The sequence below is a fragment of the Furipterus horrens genome, unplaced genomic scaffold (assembly GCF_987537825.1).
Source record: "Furipterus horrens unplaced genomic scaffold, mFurHor1.1.pri manual_scaffold_17, whole genome shotgun sequence".
Classification (NCBI taxonomy): Eukaryota; Metazoa; Chordata; class Mammalia; order Chiroptera; family Furipteridae; genus Furipterus; species Furipterus horrens.
The window spans coordinates 110,899,226-110,915,446 of NW_028327187.1; the positions used below are offsets into that span (position 1 = coordinate 110,899,226).

General features: G+C 39.7%; 1 protein-coding gene across 1 annotated transcript in view; it reads right to left on the reverse strand.

Annotated features, from left to right (window-relative positions):
* Positions 1 to 16,221, reverse strand: part of REPS2 (RALBP1 associated Eps domain containing 2) — a 198,116-nt gene that overhangs the window by 124,912 nt on the left and 56,983 nt on the right. Inside the window, exons 2-4 of the mRNA XM_090264169.1 lie at positions 15,093 to 15,216; positions 8,563 to 8,711; positions 6,556 to 6,679 (exon numbers count right to left, since the gene is read on the reverse strand). Coding sequence (XP_090120295.1) covers positions 6,556 to 6,679; positions 8,563 to 8,711; positions 15,093 to 15,216 — 397 coding nt within the window. The remainder of the gene's footprint in view (positions 1 to 6,555; positions 6,680 to 8,562; positions 8,712 to 15,092; positions 15,217 to 16,221) is intronic.

Genomic DNA, 16,221 nt, shown 5'->3' on the forward strand with positions numbered 1-16,221 from the left:
TTATTATTTAGTTTATTTTTTTTAAATAAGTGGTACTGTCTTCTTTTTCTTTTTGGAAAGTATGTAAAACCAAGTAGAGAAAAATACAAAAAGCAATAAATGTATTTCATATGTATTATTTTATCATTTGATAACCAAACTAAAAATAATTGTTACCTTTATAAAAAGGTTTCAAGCCACAGAATTAGTTCATTTTTTCATCCCACCTTTCCAATGGGCATAAAAACAGTTAAACATAACCAGGTAGTATTCTGCTTCAACAGAAAGGAGATATTATCACTCAAGATGAAACCATTTCAGATCTATGTGGGATAACAGTTCAAGCTTTTGGATGTATGTAAAGAAGTAAAATGCTTCCTTTCTGTAGCTTTCTTATATATAAAATTAGGTAGAGAGAGCAGAGAAGCCTATTAGTGCATCATCTTTAGCACTGTGTTATCTTTTGAAAACAAAGAAGGTATAACAACAGCACATTAAGAATAACAAACAACTCCTGGGCTCACATCTGCTTATTGTATTTCATCCAAGAAACCGGAACACAAGAAACCGAAACACATTAAAACATCAAAATCATTCCCTGGCAAATCGTTTAATGGATTTTCAGACTCTGCTAAGAATTATTAAAATTATAAAAACTGGAAAGAAACATACACAGAGAGCACGTAATTCAAATCTTAAAAATTAATCTCAACTGGTAGGCAGGTGTTGTCTTCAGAGAAAGATTTTTAAGATCATTCCAGTTTGACGAAACACCGAATTAAACTCAATTCTGGAAGGGTTGAATGACAGTAAACTGTACCATGGTTGGGATACTAGCAGTCATAAACTTTCCCTGGGAAGCTGATCCCACATGCCTCTGGCTTCCCTCAGAGGGAGGGAGCTTCTACTGCCTAGAAGGGCAACATGTGGCAGAAGCCATCATGCCCATGGCTCCAGTCCCTCACCTACAAAGGCCTTCCTCCCCTGGAGAAGACAGACCTATCTCAACAAGAAGGCTTGAACAAAGACTCGGCCACATGGGGGATTGTTTTTTAAGAGGCCTGGTCTCAAGGGTAGATTTTCTTTTCCTACTCCTGTGGAAAGCCTGGGTTGGCCACCCCTGCCTGTGACTGGAAAGGTGAGTATCTGAAGCCCATGAGATCATAAATCTAAGATGCACAAATCTAAGACACGTTCCAATCAGCTCTATCAGTAACATAGCTGATATTCAGGCCATCATCAGTCTAACTCCTCTCTCATTCTGCAACTGGATCTGAACTCAAGAGGTAACAAGGTAGGTGTTACTTATTACCTCTACTCTCCTTCCTCCCAAATAAAACACAAGACATGCAACTCAATGCAAAAAAGTATTATTTCTTAGATCCCCTTACAAGAGCTTGAATAAGGAACTAGAAATACCATCTTTCTCCAAGAATAGGAATACAAAACAAACTCTGAAGATTTCATCGCTATGAGATTCAATGTCAAACTAGAACAGTGTGACATGAGTAACTTCACAATAAAAGACTCTATCTGCAGTCAGCCCAGTAAATGATCAGAAACAGGTTCAGTGGGAAGAACAGTTGTATTTACTATAGGCATCTAAGTATTATCTAACTACATGCAGGTATTACTGTGATTTAAACATTATTTTTTTAAGTATGGATAGCACTGTCTGCCTCTGACAGTTGTGGTAAGAAGAAAGGGGAAGGGGGAGAATGGGGGGAAAGGTGCAGGGACTAAGAAGCATAATTGGTAGGTACAAAATAAGACAGGGGGATGTTAAGAATAGTAAAGGGAAAAAAAGATTAGTAAAGTGTTGCAGGAAGACAGATCTCTGGGTAGGGGCATTCTCATGCCCCTCCGCCCAGGTGTCATCCCATGACTCAGGAGATGATGAGCAACTCTTGTCTCCGCCTTCAGCTTTAGGCTGTCGAGGCCACTGAGTCGTGGAATCCTGGGTAAAACAGGTTCTGTTGAGTACTCCATCTGCCTCCTTGTTAATGAAGTCTTAAAATGGAGCTGGCATTGAGGATTAGTGTGTCTACCTTGCTTCCTTGACAGGTGTTAGCTAAACTAGGAGTTACCCTGGCTGTATTTTACATATTAATGACACTTTGTAAGAATTCTTTCACTTGTAAAATTCTCCTGTTGTTGGCTGGAATGTCACACCCCCAGTTCTAGTAGCTTTTGAAATTCTAATAAACAGAGGATGAGGCTTCCTGCTCTCCACTGTTGGTCTGAGCGAGCCACAGTCCTCCGTTCGTTACTGGCCAATCATCCTGCTTGCCAGATCTATTTCAGCATCCGAGATCATAATTAACACTTCAGTAAAGGAAATGGAGAAGCCAAAGAACTTTTATGCACAATCCATGGACATGAACTAAAGGGCGGATTGCTGGAGGGAAGTGGGGGGGTACCAGGTGGAGGGGGGGACCAGGCAGAGGAGAGCAAAGGGAAAAGAAGTGAGACAACTGTAATAGCATAATCAATAAAATATACTTTAAAAAAAGAAAAGAATGCTATGCACCCCTATGTTCATAGCAGTGATATTTACAATAGCCAAGTGCTGGAAACAGCCTGAGTGCCCATCTGTACATGAGTGGATCAAAAAACTGTGGTACATTTACACAATGGAATACTATGCAGCATAAAGAAAGAAGGAACTCCTGCCATTTGCGACAACATGGATGGAACTAGAGAGAATTATGCTTAGTGAAATAAGCCAGGCAGCAAAAGACAAATACCATATGATCTCACCTAATACAGAAAATTAATAAACACAAACAAATGAGCAAAACTGAACCAGAGGCGAGTAAACAAGGAGCAGACTAACAGTGACCGGGAAGAGGGGGAGGAAAAAGAGGGGAGTAAGAAGTAGAAGGGTCAGCAAAGGGGAAAAAAAATTGGAACTATTGTAACAATATAATCAATAAAATATACTTAAAAAAAAAAAAAAATCATATGGGCAGATCCCCGAAGTTGCAGGCACAGATTCATGATGAAGCTGCTTCTCACAGGTGGAACTCTGTGTGGCATGACCCTGGGGCAGTGGCAGGAGGGATTAATTCATTTATGCCCCAAACACTGTTCCTAATAAATGGTTTTTTAATGGGCAAAAAAAAAAAAAAAAAAAGAAGTAGAAGGGTCTAGTCAAGGAACTAGTATAAATGACTCATGGATATGGAATGGGGTGGAGATTGAATGTGGAAGAGGAGCAGGGGTGGGTGGGGTGGGGAAGGGGGGAGCAATGGCGGGAAAATGTGACAACTGTAATAGAAAAACAATTTTAGAAAGGGAAAAGAAGACCTCAGCATAATGCCTGGCACATTAAGTCATATGCAATGAACATTAGCTACAGCTACATCCAGCAGGTGAGAGTTGCAGTAGCCCAGGAGACAAGCTGAAGAGGGGCTCAATTACAGACTGGTCTGGTGGTGCTCAGCCTGATTTAAAACACACTCAACACATGCCTCACCAGCCAGGAATCATGGCAGAATACTGGACATGGAAATGACTCCAGAAAAATGTATTACAAGAAAATTATCCCAGTAGCAAAACTTCTTTCTGAAAAGGCGGAAACTAAAAGTAAGTCTAGAATGCTTAGTACCAGAGTTGCTAAGGTTTAACAGGTTTTAGACATGTACCTGTCCAGACTAAAGGGAAGACGGACTACAGAAATAGGAAAGAGAATCCTGAGAACATCAGATGGGTTGACGGCATTGTGGAGGCCACAAAGGAGAGTTCAACAAATGGGGTGAAAACATGGAAGCCTGAAGAGAAAGTAAGTTCTGAAAACGTGGGGAGAGAAAGAAGGAAGACATGTGGTCTTCTCTTACTTCTTGACCTAAAGATACATGATAGAAAAGGAAGTAAATAGATAAAGAAAATCCTTTGTGGGGACATCCACAGACACTATATAAATAGGAACTGACAAGCATTGATGTGAACAGTATCAATTAGAAGCAAAAATCATAATATGGACCCGAGTTGCATATAGATAAACTCTCCCTTCCTTTGACTTAGGTAGATAGAGAACTTTAAATGGAAATACTTGTAAACATTTTATTTATGAACGACCTTGTTCCCAGCTACAGGGACCTAACAGCCTCCAAATCGATGGCTAGAGACCCAGGAAACTCAGCTCCTTGAAAAACAGGAGACTGTTCACTCAGACTCCTCTCTGGGGGCATGCTGTATAAAGGAGAGCCCTCTGAAGGAGCAGCTTTATCAGCCAAAGGATCATGATGTAGGAGAAAAATCAGGAAAGAGTAACAGAAACTTAGAAAACAATGTTTCAAGAATGAAAGAGTGACCACAAAGCAATGTCACTTCACATCTAACAGAACAGCTAAAATTGAAAACACTGAAGAAAAAGAAACCACTGAAGCTACCAAAGGCTCTCAAGGAGCATGAACTCTCATACATTGCCGGTGAGAGTGTACAGTTACTTTGGAAAACTCTTCAGCGCTTTCTCATACACCTACCCAAAGTCCGACAATTCCACTCCTAGGTGCCAGGGATATTATAGCATATGTCACAAAAAACCTCACACACAAATGTTCACAGTATCCTTGTTTATAACAGCCAAACACTGGAAGCAACCCAAATGCCTATCAACAGGAGAACGACTCATCAAACTGTGGTCCATTCATATGATGGAACACTACTGAGTAATAAAGAGGAACAAACTACTGATACACACAACATGGATGAATCTCAACCACTATGCTGTGGGAAAGACAGCAGACAAATAAGATTATTCATTCAATATGATTCAATTTCTACCAAGTTCTAGAAGGGGCAAAACTAATCTTAGTGATAAAAGTCAGAACAGTGCTTACATTCGCGATCAGGGGGTAACTGGAAAAGGGGCATCTCTGGAGTGATGGAAATGTTCTGTTCTTGATCAAAATAGTGGCTGCATGGGTATGTCCATTTGTTAAAACTCAGATTGAAGGTTTTAAATGTGTGCATTTTATTTTATGTAAGTTTTACATCAGTTTTTGTTTGAAAGGGAGGGAATAAGAAAGCACAAAGGCATGAACAACCCTGACAGAGTCTGCTAGGCGTTAAGAAAGACGTGAGAGACACAGGCTGTTTTCTTGTCACTGGGAGAATGGAAGCCCAATTTAAGTGGGATGAGGAGAGAATGGGGCATATAATAGAGGTAGTAGAAACAAGTTTTTTAAGGCATATCATAAAAGATCGGGTAGAACTTGTTGTACACTGACTCAGTAGAACAAAAATGACTCCCTGTGAATTACAAACCAAAAAAACAGGTGCCACGCTAGGCACAGGACTCCAACTTTCAAGCCCAAATAAGATTAGGAATTAAAAAAAAAAAAGACACTTCCAAAATCACAGAAATCAGGCAGGAGGAACTGTAAGAGGAAAATGACTTCTTAAGCCCATTTGGTTGCAGACATCAGTATGGCATTCGCATTTCAGGAGAATAATTTCTTGTTACAGTATCATTTTGTATTTGCAAAGGACTTAATTTCCAATCAGATTTTATACTCATGTTCTCACTAATCCTCACATCACCCCTATAAGATACTATTACTCCATTTTAAAAGAGAGGAAATCATGGTTCAGAGCAGTTAAATGGCTTGCCCGAGGTCACACAGTTAAGTCACATAAACCCACACCTTCTAATTCCAATCAAAATATTTTTCCATTATGCCATACCAGCTTTTCTCTGCAAGATTACAGCCTCTCTCTAATTTAGGCAAGCACACATTTTATATCTGTGTCCCTCTAGAAGTCATCACAATTTTCAATGCAGCGAAACCTGCAAAAACTGGGTCATTTTCAGCCACAGTCCACAAAGTAAAAAGGAGGGTTACGGGTATCCAATCTAAACTACCTTTAATTGGTCACATCTTAAACCAGCAGCCTGAGCCCCAGGAGGACAAGACGCTGCAGTGAAATCATTGAGTGTTAGCACTGCAGCCTAGGCAGCCAACTCTGCAAGTCATTCTCAGAACCAACTAATGTATTTTACCACTAACACAGCAAGCACAGCATAAATGTGACAAGCAGGCAACCAACCCCACAACTGGCACTTTACACACTTCTCAGCAAAATGCTTTCCCTGGCATCTCCTTTATTTTTATTCCCAAACGCAAGAGCTAAAAATTTCCATTTATGATCAGTTTTTAACAGCTGAATCAACTCTTTTGCATTTGCAGTTATATTTTTAAGTTCCATAAAAGCAGTTATTATATAAATATGCTTGCAGAAAAGAATAACAATTCCAGAACAATACAACCCCTTAATATACCACTTTTCTTTGTGATGAGATCTGTATATGAAGGATTAAATCATCTAAATCATTCTTTACAGGTCTAAAGATGAACTATTATAGTCTATAGGGTGGCAGACAAGGCATCACTAAGATATTTTCTTTTTTTTTTAAACCTTGCTTGAGAGAATAAAATTAAATTGAGCTGTGTTTCCAAAGACAGGGGTAATTAAGTCCAGAGATTCAGCAGCTGGCGGCATTGCTGCCTGATAGATTAAAGAGTCTGTAAGACCCTGCCTGGGACAGCTGGCCCACAGATCACCTCTTACCTGGATGCATCTGCTCTGTGCTGCTCCGCAGTTTGCTGTAGCCATGGCTCAAGGGCACCCTCTGGTAATGAGGCGGGGAAGAAGGAGGGGAGGCAAGAGGTGACATCGTGGGAGACTGTGTTTCCTGCTTCAAAGAACCAGAGCAGAGTTCAGAGACAATCACTGGAGAAGCCTGGCACTCTAAGCTACAGTTATGAGGTATAACACAACTCTACTGCTGATGAGCCAGCTGATTTAACAAATAGAGGAAATATCTTCTCAAAAATTTGGCTGGGTTAAAAATTAGTGTCTGAGGATTCAAAAGTCTCCTAGAGAATAAAGCCTCACCAGTGCTCAGGTACCTGAATTATTAAAACAAGCCTGGAACAATTTCAATTATTCCAATAATATTTTCCTTTGGAAAATAAAAGACACTGATCACATGAAATAACATTCATACTCCCCAATTTTGATCTCTTTGTGGATAGATTCAATATTCATTCACTAATAAAGGCCCCTGCTTCCTGGATTTATACTCATTAAGTCTTCCAGCAAATGTGGATATTAAAAAATATTTAAAATGTTTAATGCTAAATATTCTTAGCGCTTACTGTGCCACGTAAAACGCCAGCTTTTCGTTTCTACATTGAGAGATGGCAAAACAGTTCATTATAGGTGAACCACCCCAACTAGCCCACTCATAAACAGTAGGATGGAATCTTAAACACATTTCAATTTGAATCTCAGTTCAAATGTAAACCTGATATTGGACTCTAGGCAAGATAAGTGACCTTACTTTGCTACTGGGTTTGCGCCTCTGTATTTTTTTTAATGCTGTCAACAGAGTAGTAACTTCAGAGTACCCAAGTATCAAGGAATGGTACTTTTTAATCAACAAAGATACTATATAGTTGGTATTAGTCTAAAAAATCCAATCTGAGATAATGATTAATACTCTTCAAGAAAAAGAAAACAGTATTTGCTTTGAACTTGAGCTCATACCCATAGATTGGGTGAGCCTAGCATAAATCCAGCTGGAAAAGATGTATCCTTAGTCGCACGGCCAGGAGATGGGCATAAAACTATAAATATAAAACTCCTGCAGCAAGACCTCAGACATCCAGCATTATCAGGATGAGCCATATAAATTAGTTCTCCAACTTAATTCTTTAATTTCATTGCACCGAAAAAACATTTTGATTCATCTTCCTAAAACAGAACATTTCTTTGCCTTATAGAAAATATTATATTGAGTATAATATGACTTGTCTGCACATTTCAATATCGTTATTAAAAGTATGAGCTGTACCTTGATGACCTTGGGGTTAACTAATGCATAAGACTATTTACCTATTCTTGATAGGCTCACTCTTCCGGAGTTTTAAAGTTTTGTCCCTACCAATCACCACCTATTACAATTAGTGGTCTAATTTTAAAAGCCCATCCTCCCTGTTCTTGTTCCTAACTTGCTAAACATGTAATGGCAGCAGTTCACAAGATAGCATTCCAAACATGCTCCCCAAGAAAAGATTCCCTGGTGAAAAAAGGTTAATAAATAGAGATCCCCAGGTCCCTTTATTGCAGGACTTCTCAGGGCATTTAATGTGTTAATATGCACAGTGAGTCTCCAAGATTGAGGATTTATTCTTCCCCCAAGAATAGAATATGAAGCAGCATTCTCCAAACATATTTAACCAGAAAAACCTTTCCTCCAGACTTTTTGGAGGAGAGGACCTAATAAAAAATCCTAGAAATTACATTTCAAAAAACTCATTTTGGAAATTTTGATTAGAGAAGTCAAGTAAGTGTGCTAAATCAGTGGCCTTACTTTGGACACAATTCTACATTAAAGTAGGCTCCCATTGGCCTCTATTTCTTGCTACAAGGAAACTTCACTGGCTCACTTCCAAGTCTGTAATTGTATCACAGATGGTGAGATTTGCTGGAAGCATGACAACAGATATGAGGCACTGCTAAGTGAGGTTTCTTGGTCAGAATCAAATGGACACGCATGATCAGACAGTTTACCTGTTTATCCTCATCATCCGTTCTTTTGAAGGTATTTTTTTCCGAGATTAAATATGGAATTTGAACCTTAGTTCCATGCAGCTCAGCCGAGTTCCCAAATCGTATTTCACCGTCTGTCTTTGACATCATAAAGCGAGGCAGTGGCAATTCTTTAGGACCAGAATCAGAGAAGCTCAAGTGAGACTTTATTTTAGAACTGAGGAAAGGGGAACTCACTGGTCAAAAGATGAATCACTTTTGAGGAAAAATTCCAGAGCACTAAATATAGATTAAAATTTTATTTTGACACAATGAGGACTCCTATAATAATGTCAAGATAGAAAAATGCTACAGTTTTACCAAATTATTCTGGTTTAACATTTTTCAGTGCCATCAGATCTTCACAGACCTAATTCAGGGTTTGGACTCATCTCCCACTTCAGAATTTAGTCCAGCACCAAGAAAAAGGATGTGATATTATACAAATAAGTGACAAATGGTAGCAGGCAAAACTTATATAGTACATATTATATGCCAGACTTTGTATTAACATCGGCAAATATTAACTCATTTAATCTTCACAAGTCAACAAGGTAAGACTAAAATTAGCCTTCACTTATAGATGTGGAAATAGACATGAAGGAACTAAGTACCATCTCCAAGATCACACAGCTCATCTGTGGCAGAGCTGGCTCTTAACCAGTGGCCAGTGCTAATGTCCTACAGAAAGGTCCTTCATTCCTAGAGCAAACTTCCTGGGTAGAACAATTTCTCACCCTATGTCATTCCTTAAGGAATTTTCACATTCAATCTCCACTTGTCTTTTCATAATGGAATAAGGAAAATGATATCAAGTTAAAGCAATTAGTCCAATGCTGAGCCGGATCCTACTGTCAAAACCATTAGGCACACTCACAATGCTACAAAGAACTGAAATGCAACAGTCTGGTATATTTACTTGTCTTTCAAATCTGACAAAACTATTCTGAAAACAGAAACGATGCTTTGGCACGCTTTTAAATCTCAGCACAACAAATCACACAACACAAAGAACTCCAAAAATGGGAATAATGTTGTGAACTATGCATTATGATTTGCATCTGTATCCACTGTTCAAAATAATACTCATCAGTGTGCCGTTGCGCTTCCGTGAGCTCTCTATCCCCAAGACACGGCTGCACTTCCAATGATTGATGCTGTGCTAAAGCCAGAAAACATCTTACAACAGCAAGTATCCTAGCTCCCCAGGCAAAGAAGGCCCCTGGCTCTCTAATACCATATCATGTTTATTTTTAGTTGCTATGTCCACATTTGATTCAAAGAAGTAGGCAATATGACAAATCCCTGCGTGATCAATCAGCCAAGGGCCCAAGAGACATAAATAGAACAACCAATCTGGAAAATTAAACCAAACTCTCCCAAAAAGGATGGCTGCCATTTTTACTGTTTTAATGTTTCCCAACCTTGGAAACTTTCCAGCACTCAAGGCAGGAATGGACTTCATAAGAAAAAAGGCAAGAGAAAAGTAAGTCAAATATAAGCTAATCTTGTGGTGTCGTCTCAGAAAGCTATTTGCTTCAGCTCAGTCTGCAAAAGGATCTGAAAAGATAGAACAAGATCACATAAGTAATTTGCACCCAGATCTACCCACAAGAGAACGACTCTACTTCTGAGCAGCTGGGCGGGCAGGGGTGGGGGGCGTAAATGGTCAGCACTTGTAAGCTCTCTGACCAGTATTTCACTGGTGTTCAACAGATAACCCTGGCTGTTTAACCCAGCTCTGACCAGATGGGGCTACAGATGCTTAGTGCCAACATTTAAGGACGTACTCACTTTCAGGGCCATGAGTTGCAGAGTCAATATTTGCAGGGCCCTGGGAGTGAGTGCCCCTTAAATTATGCAGCCTAGGTGTCTCTTGCTGCACCCCAGTTCAGGCCCTAGTATAACCAAATATGCACTCATAGTTGAAGCAAAGCTCTTGAAAATGCTCCACTCGGCTTTCATTAGAAGTCACTCCCAATACTACTGCACATAAGAATCACCTGATGGGCTCTTAAAATTCTCAATGGTTAGGCCATACCCCAGTGTAAATAAGTTAGAATTTCTGGGGGTGGCCCCAAATACCTCTATTTTTTTTTTGCATTTAAATATCTCTAAGACAGCAATTTTCAACCCTTTTCATCTCGTGGCACACATAAACTAATTACTAAAATTCAGCAGCGCACCAAAAAATAAATTTTTTGCTGATCTGACAAAAAATAGGTATAATTTTGATTCAGTCACACCAAACGGCTATTGTGTTGGCTGTTGTCATTCTTTAAAAGACTTTTATTTATGTATTTTTTAGAGAGGAGAAGAGAGGGAGAAAGAGAAGGAGAGAAACATCAATGTGGGAGAGAAACACTGACAGGTTGCCTCTCCCCATCCCCAGCCTGGGACCTTCCCTACAACCCAGGAATGTACCCTGATGGGGAATCGAACCAGAGACCTTTCACTTTCTGAGACAACACCCAACCCACTGAGTCCACAAATCAGGGCAGGGTTGTTGTTTTTGTTGTTGTCGTTGTTTTTGACTACCTAAGGGAAAAGAGGTCAGTGCCCCTGACTAAATAGTCAGGTATTGCATGGTTTAAACATTCTTGCAGCATAGCAGTTGAAAATCACTGCTCTAGGTGATTATCAAGTGCAGATGAGGTTGGGAACCAGGCGGGGCCTAAGAAACAGGACTTCTGTAAGAGTCCATCAGGAGTTCCAGTTGAATCAGAACTTGAAGACTGACATATGATTAAGACTCACTCCCCATGCATAAGCATTCACCTCCTCATTCATTCATTCAACAAACATGCCCTGAGTGCCCACAATGCCCCACAGTGCAGCATTACTAGATCCTCTTCCTTCCTCCTTAGTAAACTCTAGACTAGTGAGGAAGACAGACAAAAAAATAGTCAAACTTGTAAAAGGAGTATTTATAAACTGTGATAAAAGTGCTATGAAGGAGCAGATGCTGAAAGAGAAATTAAAGTAGGGAGTGGACCGTTGCACAGAAGCATTATCTAACAAGTCCATCCAGTCTAAGCCCCTAGGGACATGTACTTTCGTTTTGACTTACTATTTACTCTTGATTGGAGATTTTACAATTATGGAAGAGTAGAGATTAACTTGTAGAAAACTGTTAACAAGCAATTCTTGTCTAATAGCAATGCAAATGCATTTCCTCTTAGAAAAGAGTGTAATAACCGAGTTCCAGTTTTATTGCCCTATAGGGCACTAATCAATTTTGCACGTAATTTAGTAATCTTATTCCAGCATTCTTTCTTTCCATGACTATAAACACTTCTGACTTATACTTTCTTGAACCAGCTTTACTATATGCTGGTTCTTTTCACTAGCGAACTAATTTGACAGGATCTACTTTAAGATAAAGGGTACAGTGCCTGAATCCTGAAGGATGAGAAGGAACCAGCCATGGGAAGGAGAAGGAGAAAGAACAGACCACTAGGAACCCAAGACCTCCAGATAACATGGTGTTTCCTACAGCAGGAAAGAGATGGCTCAGAAATTGCTAGAAGGCCAGTGAGGCTAGAGGACAGATTATAAGCATGGGGGAGAAGTTTGAGACACTAGATTATGCAGGGTTTACGGATCAGAGTAGAGACTTTGAATTTGGAACTACGTACAACAACAAACCACTAGAGGGTTTAAAGAGGAGGAGGGATGACCTGATGGATATTTTTTAAAAGACCACTGTTAGTGCTGTGTGGAGGAAGAGTCTGGAGACAGAGGCCAGGGAACCAATGACAAAACTGTTGTGGTATCAGGGTGAGTGACTGAGGGTGGTATGAACTAGCAGGGGCAGAGATGAAAGGAGCGGGCAGGGAGACTGGAGCCACATTGTCAGGACTTTTTTTAAAAGAATTTATGTATGTATGTATGTTTAGAGAGAGGAGAAGGGAGGGAGAAAGGAGAGAAACATCAATATGAGAGAGAAACATCAATCTGTTGCCTCTCATATGTGCCCTGACTGGGGACCAAAGCCACAACCTAGGCATGTGCCCTAACCAGGAATCAAACTAGCGACCCTTCACTTTGCAGGATGATGCCCAATCCATTGAGCCACACCCATCAGGGCCCGTTAGGACTTTTGAATTGCATCGGAGAGTGAGGGAAAAGGGGGAATCAAGAATGACTTCTGGGTTCCTGGCTCAAGCAACTTTAGATGGTGGTGGCATTTACCAAAATGGAAAAGGCTAGTGGTTAGAGGTTAACACATACATATACAGGCACATGTCATTCATGGAGGAAGGGTGAGACTCACAGAAGTAAGGGAGGACTCATAACACCCTGGGTGTCATGGGGCTACCCTAGCCTTTCAGATTAGGTTCTCACAGAGCCATTAACGTTTGTGTTATCACACATTAAGCTAATGGATTTCAAGCAACAAACTGAAATACTGTATTCTAAGTGGGTGCTCAAAGTTTGGCCCAATCTTGCCCTCATTCTTATTCAACATATGCTGACTGCAAATAACTTTTATTTAATAAATCTTCAAATGAATGAAGAAAATTCAGAATTGACTTTGAGTATACTTAAACCCTCAAAGGTAAAAGTCATCAGGATTTAAAAAGCACAACTGAGAATGCCTTATATCTGTGAAAAAGTGTTAATCCTATACCACACAGGTAATAACTTAAGACAACCCTTCCCCCATCTTTCCCTCACCCCCTGGGAAACTGAACTGTAGATTTGGGCACAAATCAGGTAAAAGACTTGAGTCTAACTTAGAATAAAGAACAAAAGTGTCAGAAGTTTATTCCTATATACAGCAAAGCAATTGTAACTTTTCCAGAAGATAAAGTTGGAAGATACTACAATAAAGCTCAATGACCATTTACAATGGAATGGAAAAATATCAGTGCCTACCACAAACCCAAGTTTAATGCAAGTTAATGTAAGTTTAATTATAGTGAGTGACTCACAGCAGTGACTGTTACATCTTGTAGCAATAACTACCAAATGTGCTACTGAACTAATATTCCATCGAGAAACCTGTTTCAAGGAACCAAATTATGTAACACCTAGGGATGCCTTTTGGGTCAAATTTTTTCCCCATTTGGATAATATTCTATGATTACAGATTACACTCAGCACCTTAAACAGAAAGAATAATCAAGAAGAAGCTACTGTGAACAGCAATGAAAAACACAGGGACTGGAGGCTGAGCTCCTGGCTCCAAACTCTGCCAACCTTGCATCCTTAGGCAAGTTACTCAACTGCGCTAAACAGTCCCACCGTAGAGACCGTCAGTGTTTACCCATAGCCACTTCTCTCTTTGCAGGCACAAGGGAATTACATCCCCTCCTGTCTGCTCTGCCATTCAATGAATCATGTGACAAGTTCTGTCCAATTCGTTGTGAGCAGCAGTAACTTGAGTTACCTCCAGGTCATCACATTTAACTGCTAGGATGTGAAACTATTTCTCTGTTGTGGCAATTATGGAAACAGGTGCTGTGTTTGGAAGTGCCACCAAGATAAAGGAGCCAGAATCACAGAGCCACCACCTGGAAGGCAGCTGCCCTAGAGGTTCACTACAAAGCAGGAAGCAAACCTTTGTTTTGTTAAGGCACTGAGATTTTGGTGGTATCTGTTACCACAGCTTACCCTAGGCAATGAAAACCGACAAAAATACCGAATTTAGGACTTGTGAAGACTAAATGAAACAGTGCTGGCCATACACTAAGCCTCTGATAAAGATTAGCAGAATGATCACAGCCCCCTGATGGTTAGGGTAAAAGGGCTTAGTATCCCATAGTCCAAGCTATCAGGGGACCTCAGCACATCCCTTGAGCATTCACCTTCTTCATACAGATTTGTAAAACCAGTACTGAGGCAGTATAAATGCTGCCAAGAGCCTGGGGCTTTGCTTTTTGTTCAAGTTGTGGAAAGTGCTCAAGTATATAGTGGGTTGAAGGCAGGGATAGCAAGATAAGAAAATGTTAAATCAAAACATTGAGAAGGTAATTTTATTCTGCCAAAATTTTGGTACCCCAAAGTACTTACCAATCATCAGGGTAGTGCTTCAGGAATTGGGGAATTAAAGGATGGTGAGAGCCGATATGACTGGGAGGGACAAGGGAGGAAGAAAGTGAGCACTTACACTCAGACTCCACCAGTTACTTGTCACCTTGTCCCAAACAGAGCCTTAAATGACATTATAGATTCCTCAAATGGAAAATTAAACTAAATGTTATTCTTTTGCGACAGGCTCTAGAATTCCTGACCCAATCTTTTCCTGCTAAAGAACAAAATCTATTTTAATGGAAAATTAGTTAAAAGGAACTAATTTCAGGTCACTCTCTGAAGTTTTTCCCACTTAAAAAAAAAGAAGCTAAGATACCTGCTAAGTATTCTTATGTTAGTTTACAGGAGAGTTGGAAAAAGCAAGGAGAAATTCCACAAATGCTTACAGAACAGGCCTTAAACCCACTAAAAATGGTTCTCAGAAAAAAGAAACCCGACACAGATAACAAACTGTGTAACTGGGAGCTACTTACCACATTTAGTACTCTCTATCCGCACAGGGAGGCCAGACTGTGCTGCAGCAATTAATTTCAAGGCAACATAAAACTGAGTTGGACCAAAATAACCAACATGCTTGGCACCACACAGTTCTGTGATCTGAAAACAGACAAGAAAAACGATGCTGAAAAACCCCATTTCATAACAGGAAAATGAGACAAGATATATTATGAAATCTCAAGGATTTCACAGTGTGACTAACCAAAAGTCCATGGAGAACCTATGTGTACACACTGGTTTCTTTTTCTTCCAGTTTACAGGGAGGTTTTCAATTCAGACAATTAAATTCTTCGCACTCGTGTTGTTTCAGGAGTGAGTGATTATTCCTCCTCTTTCAACAATAAAATAAAGGTGACAAAGGCTGGCTGTTACTTCTTTTATAAGAGAGAGTGACTTTCAGGAAGTGGATTCTGATGTACAAAGCCCAGGAAGTCAGTGGGGCAAAAAGAGAACAAATTAGTCATCATTACCACTACCTGTGGATGATTCCAGATGATTGGAATTAAGTGATTATTTTTAAAGTTCTCAGGGAAAATGATTTCATAAGCATTATAATGACATCCTGAGTGTGCTCACTTTTTCAGAGAAAACAAAAAAGTACTACACACACAGATAGTTTCAAGATATTGCCATCTTTCATTTGTAGATCTTTAACACATATCCTATTTATTGGTGGTTTAGAATAACAAATTAAACATTCAATGACTTTTAAAATTATTTCAAAGTAATACATACTGAAAAGTTCATATATTATGAACTTTCTATGCCCCAGAGGAAAACACTATATATTCTTCTAGAAATGTTCTATGGGTATACGTAGCACACACCTGTGGTTTTCCTGTTGTTTGTTCAATACCTGATACTAAAACAATACCACATACTATCTTGTACCTTTTTTTATTTAGCAATACTGTTTTCATGCCTAAAGACATCTCAGCCTGGGTCCCAACCACCCTCAGGACAAAATCCTATGTCCTTAGTATGGCATTAAAGCTCCTTCACAACCTAGGCCTGAGCAGCCTTTCTAGTTTCATGTCTGGACACGCAAAACACATGCACACAGTTCTGTAGCTACATTTAGTTTCTCCCACTGTCCAAACATGT